This window comes from Crocuta crocuta, unplaced genomic scaffold, assembly GCF_008692635.1.
Source record: "Crocuta crocuta isolate KB4526 unplaced genomic scaffold, BGI_CrCroc_1.0 scaffold564, whole genome shotgun sequence".
Lineage (NCBI taxonomy): Eukaryota > Metazoa > Chordata > Mammalia > Carnivora > Hyaenidae > Crocuta > Crocuta crocuta.
In genome coordinates this window covers 2,672,575-2,687,723 of record NW_027533010.1, presented here as the reverse complement: position 1 = coordinate 2,687,723, position 15,149 = coordinate 2,672,575, and the positions used below count along the sequence as shown (strand labels likewise).

The window sequence follows — 15,149 nt, the reverse complement described above, 5'->3', positions numbered from 1 at the left end:
ATATATACAGAGAAACTAAAAATCAATCTTTTCTAAAATATTTTAATTTATTTCCTGTTGATAAGTAGTATAGTTTGATACACTCAGGTTGGCTTTCAGTAAATGGAGGCTACTTGTTGCCTGATTTGTTTCTTTTGATACTGAAATAAGCCAAATTTGTATCTGTTCAGAAATGACTTCAGGTCTTTTTCTATTGTAAATATATTCTGTATTTTTTTTTTTAGTAGTTACAACTTTTCCTCTTGGATAGCATCTATATAATTCATTACCATTTTTGAGAAATCTAAATATTGAACTGATTTGAGTCTAAGTTGAACATACAAGCTGTTAATTTTGGAATTTGTACTCCCCTACCACCATCACCACCACCCCAGATTTGTCTTCAGCCTTAGTCACCCTAAATTTTTTTTATTAATAGTCTGTAAGGGATTTTTTTCAGACTTTACTTTTACAAAAAGTTTTAGCTTTACATAAAAACTGAGCTGAAAGTACATAGAATTCCCATAAACGCCCTACGCCCATTCCCAGTTCCCTACTGTTAACATTTTTCTTTAGCGTGGTACATTTATTATAATTGATAAGCCAATATTGATACAGTATTGTTAGCTAAAGTCCATAGTTTATATTAGGGTTAACTCTGTATTATACACTCTATGAATTTTGACAAATGCATAATGATATATATCCACCATTACAGTATCATATAGAATTGTATCAGTTGGTTAAGCATCTGACTCTTGGTTTCAGCTCAGGTCATGATCTCATGGTTCATGAGTTGGAGCCCCGCATCAGGTCTGCACTACCACTGGTAGTGAAGAGTCTGCTTGGGATTCTGTCTTTCTCTCTGCCCCTCCCCTGCTCGTGCTTTTTCACTCTCTCTCACAATAAATAAACTTAAAAAAAAAAAAAAAAAGAATAGCTCCAGTGTCCTAAAAATCCTCTGTGCTCTAACTATTCATCCCTCCCTCCCTCAGCCAACCCTGTGGCCCATCTCCAGCCCCTTGATCTTTTTATAGTCTCCAAAGTTTTGCCTTTGTCTCTGGTTTTTTTTTTAAAACTCTAAGTATAAGACAGGAAACAGTTTGGTTAGAGTGGTGTCATAGAGGTAAAACAAAGGAGGTTTAAAGATTTACCATAAAACACATCAATTTTGGCATCAGAACTACACTATTTTTTACCAACAATAAATGCTTCTATTTACTTTTTATTCAACTAACATTAATTGGTAACATAGTCCAGGCCAACACCATTTTAGATGTAGGAGATAACTGTAGTAAGCAATATACACAGGGTCTGGGCCCTCAAGGAATATACATTCATATTGAAGGGGAAAGGAGGACAGCAATTCAACAGAAAGTCAAGCAAAATATTTTTCAATACTGCTAAGTAGGATGATGGAAATAAAAAAAGGTTATGTGACAGAGTGACAGGTGGGGACAGTTATTAGGAAAGACTTCTCTGAGGATATGACATTTGAACTAAAAATTAAGAGCTATGAAGCAATTATTCATGTAAGAGAAGATTCTAGACAGAGAGAACCACAAATAAAATAACCCAGAGATGGAAACAAACTTGATCTGACTGAAGAAAGAAAGGAAGCCCATGTGGCTGGGGGCAGTGAACAGAAGAGAGAGTGTGGGGGTGAGGCTGGGAGAAGCAGAGGAGGGTGGGAGAGGGGAGTGACATGGGTATGCAAGGCCAGGTCATAACTGACCCTATAGACCACAGTAAGGAGTTTCAATTTTATTTTAATGGGAAGCCACTGTAGGATTTTAGGCCGGAAAGTGTCATGATCAGATTTATGTTTTTAAAATTATCTCTCTGGGTCTGGCAGAGTATCTTAGAAGACTTCTTTACAGGAAATATTGGGGTGCCTGGATGGCTCAGTCGGTTAAGCGTCCAACTTTGGCTCAGGTCATGATCCCTCCATTCGTGGGTTTGAGCCCCGCATTGGGTTCTGTGCTGGCAGCTCAGAACCTGGAGCCTGTTTCAGATTCTGGTCTTCCTCTCTCTCTGATCCTCCCCTTCTCATGTTCTGTCTCTCTGTCTCAAAAATAAATAAACTATTAAAAAAATTTTTAATTAACACTAATACTAATATTAATTATATCTTCAAGAGTTTGAAGATGCCAACCAATACAATGCAAATCCTAGAAAGTAAAAATGGTGTTTTTACATTCAAGGCTAATAGCATCATTACTTGTATCTGTTTCTACCCACTTCCTCCCTAAAAGAAATAACCCAGCAGAGCCATCAAAAGAGTTTTGATTCACTTGCAAGTTCTGCTGAGTTTGCCATTTGGCATAGGGATATTTACACTAAAAAATATCTCCATAAATCATTTCCATAGGGAACTATAAATGAAGATATCATTGAAAGTATTTCTGTTTTCTACTGTAGCCTTTTACTTGAAGCTTTGGAAAACCATGCTAAGCCTGTAATTACAAACTTCATGTTAAAAATACAAATGAGAAAAGGTTGATGTTCAGATTTAGCTTCCGCAGATAAAACTGAAAAAACAAAACAGCATTGGACACTGAGAGATGTGACATGGACATTGGCCAACCACAGTCCAGGTGTTTTTCTGCGTATTCCTAGCCTAGCTCCAGGGGAACAGGCTCCCTTCCCAGTGAATGATTTTTCTTTCTCAGTTTCACAGAGAATTGGAGGAATAAGTGATTTCCACTGTCTGTCTCTATGGCAACGAGTACCCTAATTTCACCTCTTAAATGGCAATTATACCTATTCACTGAATAGCTTTCAGTCCCTGCTTTTATGATGAAAAAATTGATTTTATGAAAAATGAGATATAGGTAATAGGTGAACTTTTCCCCCAGCAGCCATGGAATACAGTTTGTAAGAGGTATGATCATTCAGAGGGAGAATGTATTCTATGGGGTTTTTTCTTTTTCAGTTGTAGGATGTTTATCCCAAATGTCTTTCCTCTAGTCATTTTTAATGATAAAATATTATTCAATTATGAAAATTAGTTGGGTTTATTGTAAAGAGTTCAGCAAATAGAGAATAAACATTAAAAAACCATAAATAAGAAAATAAAGTTCACTCTCCTTACTTAAAACTAATTACTATGAATATTTTGTTAACATTGTAGATGCGTATACATGTAAACACAATTTAAATTCTATAGTGTATATCTTTTATAACCAGACTTTTTCACAAAGTGTGTTATGAGAAGTTTTCCAAACCTTTAAATATTCTTCTAATGCATAATTTTAATGGCTTGAGTCCATCTTGACTTACTATATTTCATTTAACATAGCTCTATGTTGACATTATTAAACACAAATGTTTAAGTATATAATTATTGCTTTAGAATAAATCCCAGGAAAGAAATATATAAATCAAATGGGCTAAACATCTTAAATAATATTGCTGAGTTTTTCTCTCAAAAGATTATATCGATTTATTTTCCTAGTAGAACTAGATGGATGAGAGTATCCATTATCTTAAATTCTCTATCTGAGGTACTACTTTTTTAGTGCCAAAGAGAGAGGGAATATCTCACTACATTTCTTTAATATCTTTAACCTAAAACTCATTTTAAGGTTAAATATGTTTTTAGATTTTCATTGTTTTTGTTTGTTTGTTTGTTTTAAGGAGGAAGAGATACATGAACTGCTTGTTCATCTCTGAAGTAAAGAATATTTGTGGGGCACCTGGGTGCTTCAGTCACAGCAGACTCTTGATTTTCGGCTCAGGTCATGATCTCTTGGTTCATGGGGATCCTCACGGTTCATCGGGATCTGCGCTGGCAGTGTGGAGCTGCTTGGGAGTCTCTCTCTCCCTGCCTCTCTGCCTCTGCCCCTCCCCCACTTGCTTGTGTGTGTGTGTGTGTGTGTGTGTGTGTGTGTGTGCGCGTGCGCCCGTGCGCGCGCGCGCGCGCACACACACACACACACTTTCTCTCAAAATAAAGATTTAAAAAAGGGAGTATTTGGGGCGCCTGGGTGGCTTAGTCGGTTAAGCGTCCGACTTTCGCTTGGGTCATGATCTCACGGTTCGTGGGTTCGAGCCCCGCGTCGGGCTCTGTGCTGACTGCCAGCTCAGAGCCTGGAGCCTGTTTCAGTCTGTGACTCCCTCTCTCTCTGACCCTCCCCTGCTCACGCTGTCTCTCTCTGTCTCTCTCCTAAAAATAAATAAAAAAACATTTAAAAAAAATAAAAAATAAATAAAAATAAATAAAAAAGGGAGTATTTGTTATTCCCTAATAACTATCCTCCCTCTAGTTCTGAGTAACAGAAGAGATAACTTTAAGTTGAACACATAGCCGCTTGACATAGATACTTCCCATTCTCCTCTACAGCTAGATGTGGCTATGTTTTAACTCTGGGCTCATGAAATATAAGCAGACATGATCTATGTTATTTCAGAGAAATGTCCTTAAAGGCAGAAGATATGCCTTCTTTTCCTCTTCAGCATCCCTGATGATTAGAACACAGATTTTATGTGCTGCTTCAGCAGCCATTTTGGACCAGAAGAATAATGGTCACACTGCAGGGATGGCAGAGCAGAAAGCTAGAGGGAGCCTGGGTTCCTAAGAACTTTACAGAAGTTTCATACTGGAAGGCTGGTCTCCAGATTTTTATTTGGAGGAGTACAACCGTGGTTTTTTTTTTTTTTTAATTATTTATTTAGTTTTGAGAGAGGGGTAGGGGTAGAGAGAGCAAAGACAGAGAGAATCCCAAGGAGACTCCACACTGTCAGCACAGAGCCTGATGCAGGGCTCAAACTCACAAACTTGAGCAAAAAATCAAGAATCAGATGCTTAAACAATTGAGCCACCAGGTGTCCCTAAAACTTGGTATTTTTATTTATTTTTTATTTTGTAATGTTTATTTTTGAAAGAGAGTGAAGGGAGGGGCAGACAGAGAGGGAGACACAGTATATGAAGCAGGATCCAGGCTCTGAGCTGTCAGCACAGAGCCCAAAGCAGCGCTCAAACTCACAAACCATAAGATCATGGCCTGAGCTGAAGTCAGATGCTTAACTGACTAAGCCACCCAGGCGCCCCTTTATTTTTTAACTTTGTATTTTTAAGCCATGATTGTGTTGCAATGTTTGTCATATCAAGCAGAAATTAGACCTAATTGACATAAGATTTTTTCCCCATTTTTTTCCTTACTGATTTTTAAGTGTGCTTTCTATTTTAAGGATAGTTTACACTTTATCTGGTATCTATGTTACAAAGTTTTCCAATTTTTCATTTGCTCCTTAGTTTCTTATGGAATTAGGAGATGCAAAAATATAACTATCTTTACATTTAATTGCTACATACATTCCATTATATAGTCAGAAAAAATCATTTAATAGTATCAGCTTATTAATATAAGTTCCAGAGAAATATTTTGTCTCAAACATCATATGGCAGCACTGAGAAGCATATATTCATTTCCTACAGGTATAAATTTAAATGGTTATGTTGCAGGCTAACATCATTTAGATGCTGAAAAATTGTGCTTTTGAAGACTTCATCAATAATTCATTCCTTGCTAAAGCAGAGAATTTCTATTTGTAATCTGTGGGGCTGTGGGTTCAAAGCACCGCCGCAGATGTCTTCATTGGCACCTAGGGGAAGCTGAGTGGGCCTGCTCTGTCTGCCACCCACAATGTTATTTATTCATTAGAGTTACACAAAATAGTCTCTGCCAGATGATTTCCCCACATACATGCAGGTAAGAAATAGAGTCACAATTTCCTACCAGATCATAAGCAGCCAACATTTTTTTCTGCACATCTGGAACTGCCCCCAGAGGCTCCAAATAAGGAAAACTGTCTTTCATGACAAGAGAGACTGAAGGAGTATTGTCACTGGTGATGAGCCGAGAGGACAAGGTCAACAGGCACTGCTTCAGACTGGCAATTGGAGGAAGTCCACACAATTCCTTAATAGATACTATGGCATTCTGTGGGGAAGAAACATGGAATTATACTTCTGACCACATGACATATCACTCACAGCACTTCTAAGTTTACACTAAAGTATATCCATTAAAAGTATACCCTTTAATATATACATAATTTGGAGCAAAGTGGATTATAATCAATCAAAAATATAATGTGCACAACACAGAGATAATCCATGATTACACTTCATCTTTCTCAATTTTTAGCAACTGCCACAAATATGCCATAAAGTAAATCAGATTGTGAACCAAGGCTACACAGTGCTTTTCAAAGCAGAGCACTGGAATATTCATACAAGTCAGCATTGGCTGGTTGTGAATATCTTATTTAATTTGTATCATGATGATAATAAAAATAAGCTGGTGATTGCACATTGCAGTGCATCTTCTTTGAGCTTTTCCCCTCCAGGTAGCAGGCTGCAATTACTCACCACCCTCCATTTAACTAATCATCAATGGTGTTTCTTTGTTGTCGCATCAGATATGGACCTGATAGATGTACATATTGAAACAAATTTCATGTAGAGCTACATTTGTTCATGTTACAAGCTTTTAAAATTCATTTGAAATAGGAATTATAACTATTTTATGTTTTATTATAGATTTACTAACCTAATCTATTATATGTCAAATGAAAATAGGAGACAATGATGGTATTTCATTTTTCTACTGATTAGGCTCCAAATAATTCTTAGCCCAAAAGACTATCTGTTAAGATGACATAAGTTATCAATACTGCCTGGAAAAACTTTATTTATAACCAACTATACTTAACAGGTATCTTAAACACACAATATGTGTAAAGGATATATTTTTAAGAATTAAATAGAAATAAATAAAATCTACTTGTAATATATAAAATAAGGCGTAGAAATGATGTAACTAATCTGATACAGGGATTTATAATAGTTTTTAATTATGTCAGAAAAAGTCAGGTAGAAGATGCTAATATTTGGAGCCTATTTTTAAAGCAGTGGCTAAGGCAACCACTTCAAATAAAATGCTCACCATCTAAGTATTTATATGTGATTTATGTGTCATACTGCTTTCTACCATTTTAGCTATTTAAAATTGATTTTAAGTCTATCTTGAATTTCTCTGTGAAATAATGTAAAAATAAAGTCTTCACCAAATGATGGATTTGAGGTTCAGCATCACCTGACTAAAAACCATGAATGATCTTGAGTGTTGGTAGTAGACAATTCTGAATTTAAAGCCCAACATTCCTATTTACTAACTACAATATTTGGGAAATTATCTAACTTCTTCAAGCCTGTTTTCTGTCTTGAAAGTAGGGATTTTTTTTTTTTTGGTGAGAATTACTATTAAAATGTTAGCTAATGGAGCAGATAAAGTGAATTGAAAAATATTCCTCTCTTGTTTGCTATCATATTTAGACTGCTACTTGTGCTAACCAACACTTCCTTGCACATTGTAGGAACTCAGTATTTGTTGTTAGACTGTTTATAAGTAATATGAGCCTAGAGTAAGTATATTCAATCGTACTGAAGAAAGAAATTGGCAACCATCTCTGTTTACAAACATTAATGAAGGGAAAGAAACTAACATTGAATTTCCACATGCCAGCACTAGGAAATTTACATATATTGTCATTTAATTCTGATAATAATTCTGTGATGTATTACTGTTTTCCTTACCTCATGTGGAGAAAACTGATGATCAGAGATCTGAAATAATTTGCTCAAGATCTTAAGAGGATAAAGTTTAAGCCAGAATCCATTTTCTTTCAACTTTCAATTAAACCACATTTCTAAGAGAAGACTGACTACATGGTTTTCAACATGTTCAAGTGCTGAACATTGTTTGTTTGTTTAGTTGTGTTTTCTCTTGTTGGGAGTAATTTATTATTGATGCTGTACACTGAAACAACTAAAATAAACTAATAGGCATTATATTTGTTTATGTGACTTCAACTTCCCTTTTATGTTCATATCTGTAAATACTTTACATATATACTTGTAATTAGTATTGTCTGTATATATAATATTTTATATATTGTACATACATATATTTTATAGACTATTCTTTTTACATTGTTTCATATATACAATGCCATATATCTATTTGGTTATGTGGTAGGTATATTTAATGGATCTATAAGGCATTTCTATTAACTGGTTTAGTTCAGGTCAAATTTAACATAGCATTAATTTATAATCAGATACATAAAATATATCTGCTTTCACAGGCAGCACTTAATTTGGTGGTTTATGAGTTTATACAACCTTTCTGATAATTTTTTATGGAATCAGATCACAAGTAATACGCAATGTTCACTGGTAAATGAAGGGTAGGAAGAAGTAGGAACAGGTGGGGAGAGTTTGAGATTTTTCCTACCTGCATATTTTCTCTCATATCTATGGCTTCTCGTAAAGGATGAACTGCTATTTTAAAGATGTCATCTATGGTCTTAAGACCAATATTCCTGAGCATGGTATATTCTCGAACTTTCTTTCCCATTCTCACTGACAGGCTGCGCTTCTGTGCCTTTCCTCCTCCACTTCGATTAGTTATTGCTATGTGGACAAAAAGGGTTACATGCTCCATGATGTCACCCACAAAAGAGCGCAGGGGGACATGCCGATATCCAGGCTGCAAACATTCAAATGGTATTGTGTATTGTCCTATAAACTCATCCCCAATGTAGTCATCATCTAGAACGACAAAACGGATCATGGCCAGCTCAGGTAGGTTTACTTGAAACTCAAAAGTTTCATCAAAAATAGGGTTATCACTGTTTTGTTGTACAGTTTTAGTTCTTTGTTCTGAACAGTCTGCTGGAATTCCATGTATCTCTATACAAACATAAGGATCTATGACATCTCCTTTGGCACAAGCTCCCTTGGGCTTTGGAAAATTCTGACCACTGATGATCTTGATATGAAGAGCCAGTGGAGACACCCCAGGTACAATGCCCTTTGTGTTTGCACTGAAGTAAGAAACTTCATCTCGCATGATGGATGGCCTTAGAACATAACCACATCCTCCGTTTTGAAGAAACCAGCCTGTGTGAAGGTCCATCATTGGACCCGGAGTCTGAAAATTCATTGCCACAATCTGACAGCCACAATTCCAAAAGTCCTGTGGATTCAAGTTACTGGAATCGATCCTCATGGCACTTGGATAGATTCTTGACAAGAACCTCTTATTATAATTTACAAAATCCTCTGGGTATTCATTTGCAATTCGGCTGGCCTCTGTTTCACTAAAGGAACACATTTCCCAGTAGTTTTGACTTTTCATGGACAGTTCAAAATCCCTATACTGAACAGATTTACAGATAGAGACCAAATCAGAGAGCTCCCTACACAGCCAGATCTGCTTCTGCTCACCATTGTAATCTACTGACAGCCTTCGAGACATTTCCGCTTCCTCGTCTTCATCTGTGACCTCTCCTTCTAAAACATCTGGGTCAGAAGGTAATTTCTTTCCTTTCACAATAATCATTCTTTTTAATTTTTCTGGTGATGGGAGGTAGGTTTCTGATGGCAAAGGTGCCTCAGTATAGAGCTTATTGCCAAAGACCTTTTTCATCTGTTGAACCATTACCTTCTGCTGGGGTAGGGAGCAGTGATTTCCCAAGCAAAGAATGAGTGGGTATTCAGAAGCAACAAAGGCAAATTTATTTATCACCTCTATGACACTTCGAAAGGAAAGGTATGTTGTCACATTATTTCGATTACAAAGGATGGGTTCGTTGTCTGAACCATCACTTACATCAAGTTCAATGCTTCGACAGCCCATTTTCAAAGCTCTAACATACCCATTGATATCAGCTGGTCCCCTAAACTGGTCTTCTATGAGATAAGTGTTGTGAGAGGCATTGATGTAGTAGTGAGATAATGGCTGGGTCATATCTTGGGCAACCTTTTTTTGCTCAGGATCAAAAATGTCACATTCTGATGACAACAGATACTGGGTAAAGCCATCAATTGCAAGAAACCCTTTTTGACGTCCTTCTTCAGAAAGTTCGTATCTCCGAATAATGTCTAAGCACATATCCTCGGTAATATGGGCAACTCCTTGCTCAGCTTCTAAAAAGAGCATGAGATCATTAGCATCCAAATATTCTTTGTTTTTAGATATCTGTACCAGTAAGAAATATACTTCTGGCCTCGTGCAAAGTTCACAAAAAGCTTCGCAAAATTCCTCTTCTGTCACTCGTGTGGTTAGTTTTTCTTTGCTCTTCTGGATTTCTTTAAACTTTAACCTGATCTTGGATTCCTTCAGAGTAGGGTTGAGTTGTTTTATTAACTCGACAGAGGTGTCTTCCAACATAATCCCATTCCCATCAACATCTGCTGCTTCAAACACTGTTTTCAACCACATGAACCTTGGTGTGTTCTGGTTGCCCTCTATAAAGTCAAGGGGTTGCTTACTTCGAGAAACCAAGTACCGTAAACCTGAAACCCAGATGTTTGCTACATCTGCTGAATTGGCAACCAGGTCCAGAGACTCGTAGTTTTCCCCATGGAGTATGGAAAAGGCACAGTCCTCACAAATCTGGTCGGCAAGGCCATTGTTTCTAAATGTTTCTGTGTTCTTCCCCAATCTGATCTCTTTTATGGCAGAAATGTCAAGCTTAGCTTTCTCGAGGTCTTTCTTGGAAGGTTCCCAGCGAAGAGCTTGGAGGTCTGTGTCCAGAGTGAAAAAACGGTTGTATATACGAGAATTTGGCCGGACCTTCTTCAGTTCGCAGCCAGCTTGCATGAAGCTGATGCAGTCACTCGCACTGCTAATTTTCTTTTCTGATGGCATGCTGCTGAAAGACACGGTTTTCTTTCTTCCACCACATTTTTGGTTAGAAGGATCCTGTAAAAATAATTTGAAAATAATGAATCATCTTTCCTTTAGAAAATAGACAAATTCAATCACACTCTATGAACTCTTCAGGCTCCATTCAGACAGAGGCTGGCCTAAATTCACATTTTCACTATTCCAGCAAAAGATAAATTGCCAAGAAAATTGATATTATTAGCTTTAGGAAAAAACCATATTTTTCAAATGCCTGGAGTTCTTTGAAATAAAAGCAACTATTAAGTTAATTACAAATCACTCATTTGTTCATTAAAGCAGATTTCATAAGAACCACTATGTGTAGATACTTTGACAACCTAGTTCAAGTCCCTATAGATATGTGAAAAATAATGCTGGATTTCTTTTAAAAGTTTTCTTCATTTATACCTTGCAGCAGTTCAACTTTTAAACATAAAACTAGTTCAAATAAAAGATTTTCACTTTAATATGTTTACATCAAAAAGGATTGACAATTGTACCTTTTTATTTATTTTTGAGAGAGAGAGAGTGAGAGAAAGCAGGAGGGGGCAGAGAGAGAGGGAGAGATAGAATCCCAAATAGGCTCCACACTGTTGGCACAAAGCCTAACACAGGGGGCTTTGTGAACTATGACCTGAACATATGTCGGATGCTTAACCAACTAAGCCACCCAGGCACCCCAGGACTGACAATGTATCTTAACTAAAAGTTACTTTTCCCCCTCAAACTATTTTGAAGACTCTAAGTGTCTTGAAATTCAGACTGGAAGCTCATAGTAAACAGATGACTCTCACTTGAGCAAATTTGCACTCAGGTAAACAGTTTAGATGAACTTTATGAGAATCAACACCTGTGTTTCAGTATAAACCTATTAGTAGCCACAGCTTAGTACCAAACAGAAATCTGAATGGTTCCACTAACATTTAAGATTCTTTCCATGTAAATTAAATTTTCAAGTCTTTCACCAAAGAATGTCACAGAGAACACTTCTTCTTGCCCTCTACCCATTTCTGTAAGTGTCCTTGGATCTTAGTCTCACAGAATCCTCAGTCCATTTTGCCACGTTACTTGGTGCTGAAGGCATCAAGCTTTCAGTGTTCAGATTAGTGTGCCTTAGGCAGGTTAATTATTTCCTGTGGCTATTTTGTTCTTGGGTGTATCAAGGCTTTCTCATGTATTATCTTTCCCAAATCTTATGATTTGTATCCAATCCTTGTATTCATAAGATAACAGATGTCATCTTAGTCTCAGATTGTCCACTGTCTATCACTCCCAATTCATCTACACTGAACATCTGACCAATGCCACTTAAAACTGGATATTCCTCTGTTCAGACCATAGACTGAAGTTAATAATGTTCCCGACCACATCACCAATTCAGATAATTCTCCCAGGAACTAGTTTTCCAAAAGCACCTTAATGCATATTTATAGTGCCTGATTTTATAAGCAGAGCAAAGCAGCAGCAAAGTGTTAAATGCAAAAGGCATTGTCTTTATGTAAAAATAACTAGTCTCAAGCTGTAATTATTCCACTCAGTAAATATATGACCTCAGATAAGTCATTTAGCCTCTCTGAATCTTGATTTCTGCTTTTAAATAGTAGTCGATAATCATTACATATAATAGTGCTGTTGTGAGACTCAGAAGGAAAAGTGTGCATGAATAGTCTTTGTAAACTGTAGATGTTTATTGATTAAGTCTTTTTGAAGGAAGAGGAACATTTCTTCATACACCTGGTCATTGCAGGGTCTGACCAGGATATTGGAGTTTATTAAGAAGTTGATTCATTCTGGACTTCTGCGTTGAAGACAAATCGTCAGTGATAAACTAAAAATATTTAAAACGATATTACTATTTTAAGCACTGAAAGGTATTAACAAAGTAATTGGGACTCTCTCCTGCACTGGCCTTCCTTTAAAACGGTAGATTCTCTCCTCTGAGGCCTTATTTAATTGTGATCCTGCCTGTAAGAGCCTCCTTATCCTGTGATTCAGGAAAAGGCAGGATGATTTATCATTTAATTGACTAAAATCTTGCCTGTGAAAAGAAAACAAAATTTGCTTTAGTTATGGGATTGTTGGTGAGATGACTCATTAATTCAAATATATATCTGATGTTCAAGTGACAAAGATATAAATTACCCAATTTATTTACAGAATAAAAAAAATCTGCACAGATTACAGAATATTGTTTCTTGATGCCCTGGCATTTAACAATTTAGCTCTTGCTTTTCCAGAGAGTTGTGATTTTTAATTATCCTATAGTAGTCAATTTCCTGATCCTTAAGTTAAAAAACAAGTATAAATCTTCAGCTGTTTAGACGCAGTTGCACTATTAGAACACATTTAAATTCATCACAACCCACATGCTCAGAAATTTCAGGGGTGTGTATGTGTGTTTTTCCACACCATACAGACAGGCACCTAATGGCACTGCTCAGATGGGACTAATCTACCAAGTACAATAAAGAGGGAAACTGAATTGTGATAATAATGTAGACTGTGACTCTGCTCTTAAAGCTACCATTTGACTAGGCTTTTAAGCTAATGAGACCTTTCACAGAAAAAAATATTTTTATATGAGCAGATCATGTTCTAAGCAGGATTATTGTCAACAGAGTTATAAAACCTCTAACAGTCTCTAATAAACCTTCAGTGGGAAATCAGTGTTGCTAAAAATGTATGTATATAGTTCCTGCACCTTAAGTATGGCTCCACACCTCAAAAACAGTCTAACACTTCACTCTTGACTTGAGCCACTGTTTATGAAAACAAAAGTACTGCTGTTGAAAGAGTTTTCTCCTATAAGCCTCTCTTCTTTGTGGTGATATCTCCTTAAATCAAGACTTTCTCTCCTAGTAAGATAAGCTTTCAAGAGATAAATGTTTTTTATCTAGCCTACGAAAGAATCAACCTGCTCCAAATGCTATTTCCTGCTTTGATCTCCAATTCCTACATCGTTACAAAATTTATCCCAAAATGCCTTATAACTTGGAACCAGTGTAAAAGATATCATTTTAGGTTGTCATCTCACAAAGGACAAACTCCAAAGTTATTACAAGCCCCCAAATGAGCAAAAAACTGGCCAAAGCATATGTGAAAAAATAATTAGCTTGTCCGCTATTGACTAGAGCAAAAATTATTTCTATTCAAAATATGCTGGAAAAGTCTCGGGACTCTGGTATATCTCTAAGTCTGTATTTCCAGTGGTCATGCTATGCAGTAGCTCTGCAAAGCTTTGGTGCGGGGGTGGGAGGGATTGTATGGAGAGCGTGGGAATGACGGACAACTCCACATCTCCTTCTGAGCTTCATCACTCTCATGGTCTCTTTGCCAAGCCCTACACTCCCACATTTGTGTTTCCCTCAATAAGATCTTGGCAGATTAGTGGTGGAGAGGGGGAACTGCTCAGGTAAACAGTCAGGAGATATCCTCAAATGAAAGAATTTGAGGTGTTGATATTAGATCTTCCTGTTGACAAATACAAAAAAATCTGATGATGGAATGAGAGAAAACCCACTGCAGTTAGTTATCTGTATACTGGAAAGGCAGGTGCATTGGGCACTTTCCAAGAGAAACCAAAGTTTGCTATTAGTTAGGTGTTCTCTTGTTATCTTCTAGCTCATTAGTTGATTAAATTGACTCCAACGGTCATAAGGTCTTATGATAAGGAGATTATTACAAAGAATGAAGAGTTTTCTGGTTATTTTTAAAAATTATTAAATGCTTATTCATTTTTGAGAAAGAGACAGAGCATGAGTGGGGGAGGGGCTGAGAGTGAGGGAGACACAGAATCCAAAGCAGGCTCCGGGCTCTGAGCTGTCAGCACAGAGCCTGACATGGGGCTCAAACCCACAGATCATGAGATCATGACCAGAGCTGAAGTCAGACACTTAACTGACTGAGCCACCCAGGTGTCCCTCCATTTATTTTTAAAGCTATGTTTCTTCACACTGCAAAGAAAGGAAGAAGCTAAAGTACTTATTAACCCCAAAATTTTTCTTAGGCCAGCTTACAAAATTTATTAGGATGAATAGCACACTATCACTCCTCTGTCCCCTAGGTTGAAGCTTAGCCTCCTATTCTAGCAGGGTCCAATTAAATAATATTTAATTATTATTAAAATAATACCTGGTTGGCTCAATTGGTTAAACGTCTGACTCTTGATTTCGTTTTAGGTCATGATCTCACAGTTCATTGGATGGAGCCTCATGTTAGGCTCTGTGCTGACAGTGCAGAGTCTGCTTGGGATTCTCTCTCTCCCTCTCTCTCTGCCCTTCCCCCACTCGTGTGTATACACTCTCTCTCTTTCTCACTCTCTCACAATAAATTTTTTTTAACATTTAAAAAAACAATACAAGACATTAATTTATGAGCATTGTTTCTAATATATTCATATTATAAAGATAATTTCTATCTAATCTCATG

General features: G+C 36.8%; 1 protein-coding gene across 1 annotated transcript in view; it reads right to left on the bottom strand.

The window, feature by feature from the left end:
• The window catches only part of PLCL1 (phospholipase C like 1 (inactive)), a 324,933-nt gene that overhangs the window by 63,544 nt on the left and 246,240 nt on the right, over nucleotides 1-15,149 (bottom strand). The window contains exons 2-3 of the mRNA XM_077745785.1: nucleotides 8,283-10,757; nucleotides 5,721-5,924 (exon numbers count right to left, since the gene is read on the bottom strand). Coding sequence (XP_077601911.1) covers nucleotides 5,721-5,924; nucleotides 8,283-10,703 — 2,625 coding nt within the window. The 5' untranslated portion in view covers nucleotides 10,704-10,757. The remainder of the gene's footprint in view (nucleotides 1-5,720; nucleotides 5,925-8,282; nucleotides 10,758-15,149) is intronic.